This window comes from Temnothorax americanus, unplaced genomic scaffold (assembly GCF_048541705.1).
Source record: "Temnothorax americanus isolate GAGA-0224 unplaced genomic scaffold, ASM4854170v1 Scaffold81, whole genome shotgun sequence".
NCBI lineage: Eukaryota > Metazoa > Arthropoda > Insecta > Hymenoptera > Formicidae > Temnothorax > Temnothorax americanus.
The window spans coordinates 59480-61621 of record NW_027509804.1 but is presented as its reverse complement, the minus strand read 5'-3'; the positions used below and the strand labels follow the sequence as shown (position 1 = coordinate 61621).

The 2142-nt window shown below is 29.9% G+C and overlaps 1 protein-coding gene across 1 annotated transcript; it reads right to left on the bottom strand.

The window, feature by feature from the left end:
- Positions 1-636: 636 nt before the first annotated feature.
- On the bottom strand, positions 637-1911 carry LOC143907467 (uncharacterized). Its single transcript, XM_077424285.1, has 4 exons — positions 1781-1911; positions 1455-1706; positions 1268-1372; positions 637-1180 (listed from the first exon to the last, which is right to left on the bottom strand). The coding sequence occupies exons 2-4, from the start codon at positions 1465-1467 to the stop codon at positions 1005-1007; spliced, it is 294 nt and encodes a 97-aa protein (XP_077280411.1). The 5' UTR covers positions 1468-1706; positions 1781-1911; the 3' UTR covers positions 637-1004.
- Between the last annotated feature and the right edge of the window lie 231 nt (positions 1912-2142).

The window sequence follows — 2142 nt, the reverse complement described above, 5'->3', positions numbered from 1 at the left end:
ACATGTGTGTGTTGAAGATATTGATGCCTGCCCCGACATTTGCGGCACGAGCGAAGCGAGTGCTGCTGGTCGGGGGCAGGCATCAAATCAAATGCATCTATAAATAAAGGTATAAATACACTTTAATTAAAGGAATTGTGTTTATATTTAGACATGACTATTTATTTGTATCACAATTACAAAACTTATTTTATAACAACTGAGGTTATTATATTTGTTATAGCTTATATATTAATAGTCATTTTTTAAAAGTAATTATCACTTTGAATATATTGCATGCTTTATAACTACATAGTAATGTTATAATTTATTGACTATTTAATTATATCACACTTAAAAAACTTATTTTATAACAGCCGAAGTTACTTTACCTATCATAGTTTATATATAGTAAATGTCATTTTTTAAAAATAATTATCAATTTGAATTTATTGCATGCAGTATACCTAAACAGTAATATTATAATATTAAATTTGTTATAGTAAATATATTAGTGTATTACATATTTTGGTCAGGAGTTTTCACATTAGAAAAATAAAAATTATTAATTATATTTCCGTGAAATACGCAGTTGTCGTACCTTACGTTCGGATTTTTACTTATTAGTGTTTCTATAAATGCAGACTCTGATACTTCAGAGTTCGTTGATTTAGTTTCCGACCTTAGTTTCTCAGTTTCATTTTTTGGAAAACTCCGATTTTCGGCAATTTGTTACAGAATTCGTAGATGTAGATACTGATTCTACATTATTGTTTGCACTACGTAATTGCTGGGTCTTAGTCTTTTTCTCTGGAGGTTGATTTTCTTTGCCACAAGAAAAAACCGAGATTGGTGATTTGTTCAAAAAATGGGAAGGTATAGTTGTTTCAAGGTTTGAATTTATGATTATTTTTTTATTGCTTGCTGTGGTAAATGAAGGCAGTGGTGGATCTGGTTTTTCTGATACAAATGACTCATCAATTACAGCTAAAGTGTCATCATCTAAGATAAAGTTGTCAGAAAAATTATCGCAATCGATGTCTGTTGGTGGAGATTCCTTTTTTTTTATCAAAATTTGTTGGATTAGATGAATTGGTTCCACTCGTAGATGGTTGAGGATGTGATTGAGTATTAGCGTTAGCTGCATGAGTGATATTGTCGAAGATTTTTTGTCTGTTTAGTAAGGAGTTTTCAATATAACCTGTAAATATATAGATATAAATATGTTATTTAAGATACTCATATGAAATTTATAATTGTAATTTTTTTAATAAAAAAAAAGAATTACCTTCAGCTATACCAGCAGATTTCCACCCTTCCAATTGTTTCAACATTGTGATATTCGCCCCAGAGTTTGATAGTAATGTAGCAGATGTTCTGCGTAAGCAGTGTCCTGTGTAAAGTTGTGGATTGGTTAATTTCAAATACTCAGCGATAATTTTTGGGATCTGACCAATTTTATTTTTTCCAATTACTTGTCGGTGGCATCTGCCATTCAAAAATTGCACAAAAAATCTCTGAGTATTGAAATCTGGAGGCCTTAATAAAATATATTTTTTCACTGTTTCATAATAAAGAAGTCCGATTATAAATTTACGAGGTAAACCATTCTTTGAGTCATTGATAGAAACAAGGTATTTTCCGCCAATATCTTCAACGTTAGCCACTTGAAGTTCTTTTAATTCATCGCATCTGGTCGCTCCACAAATGCCAAAAATTAGCACAACCTTAAAATATAAAAATAAAGTTAGCAATAAATAAATAAATTAATTAATCAATACAAATATTTATAAATACATACTTTATTGACTAAATGGGTGTAATCCGGGGCATTATTTATGAATTTCATAACCTCGTCCCACGTTAAGACAGCTGACTTCTTAGGCTTATAACCTTTAGCGTTATTTTTAATTAGAACTTTCAATTTGTAAAACTTATTGGTATCAATATTGTCTCTGGAGTTTAACGTTGATTTTAACATAGAATGAACACTCCACAAAGTAGATGGACATAATTTTGTGGATAAACTTTTAAAGTACACTATTAAATTATTCTCCTCGGACTCAGATAAAGAATTTTTATTTTCTTGTTTCCATTTTTTGTAAGTATCATAGACTAGCGTATATTTATGAGCAGACTTTTTAGGTAAGGTGTCAGTTTGCA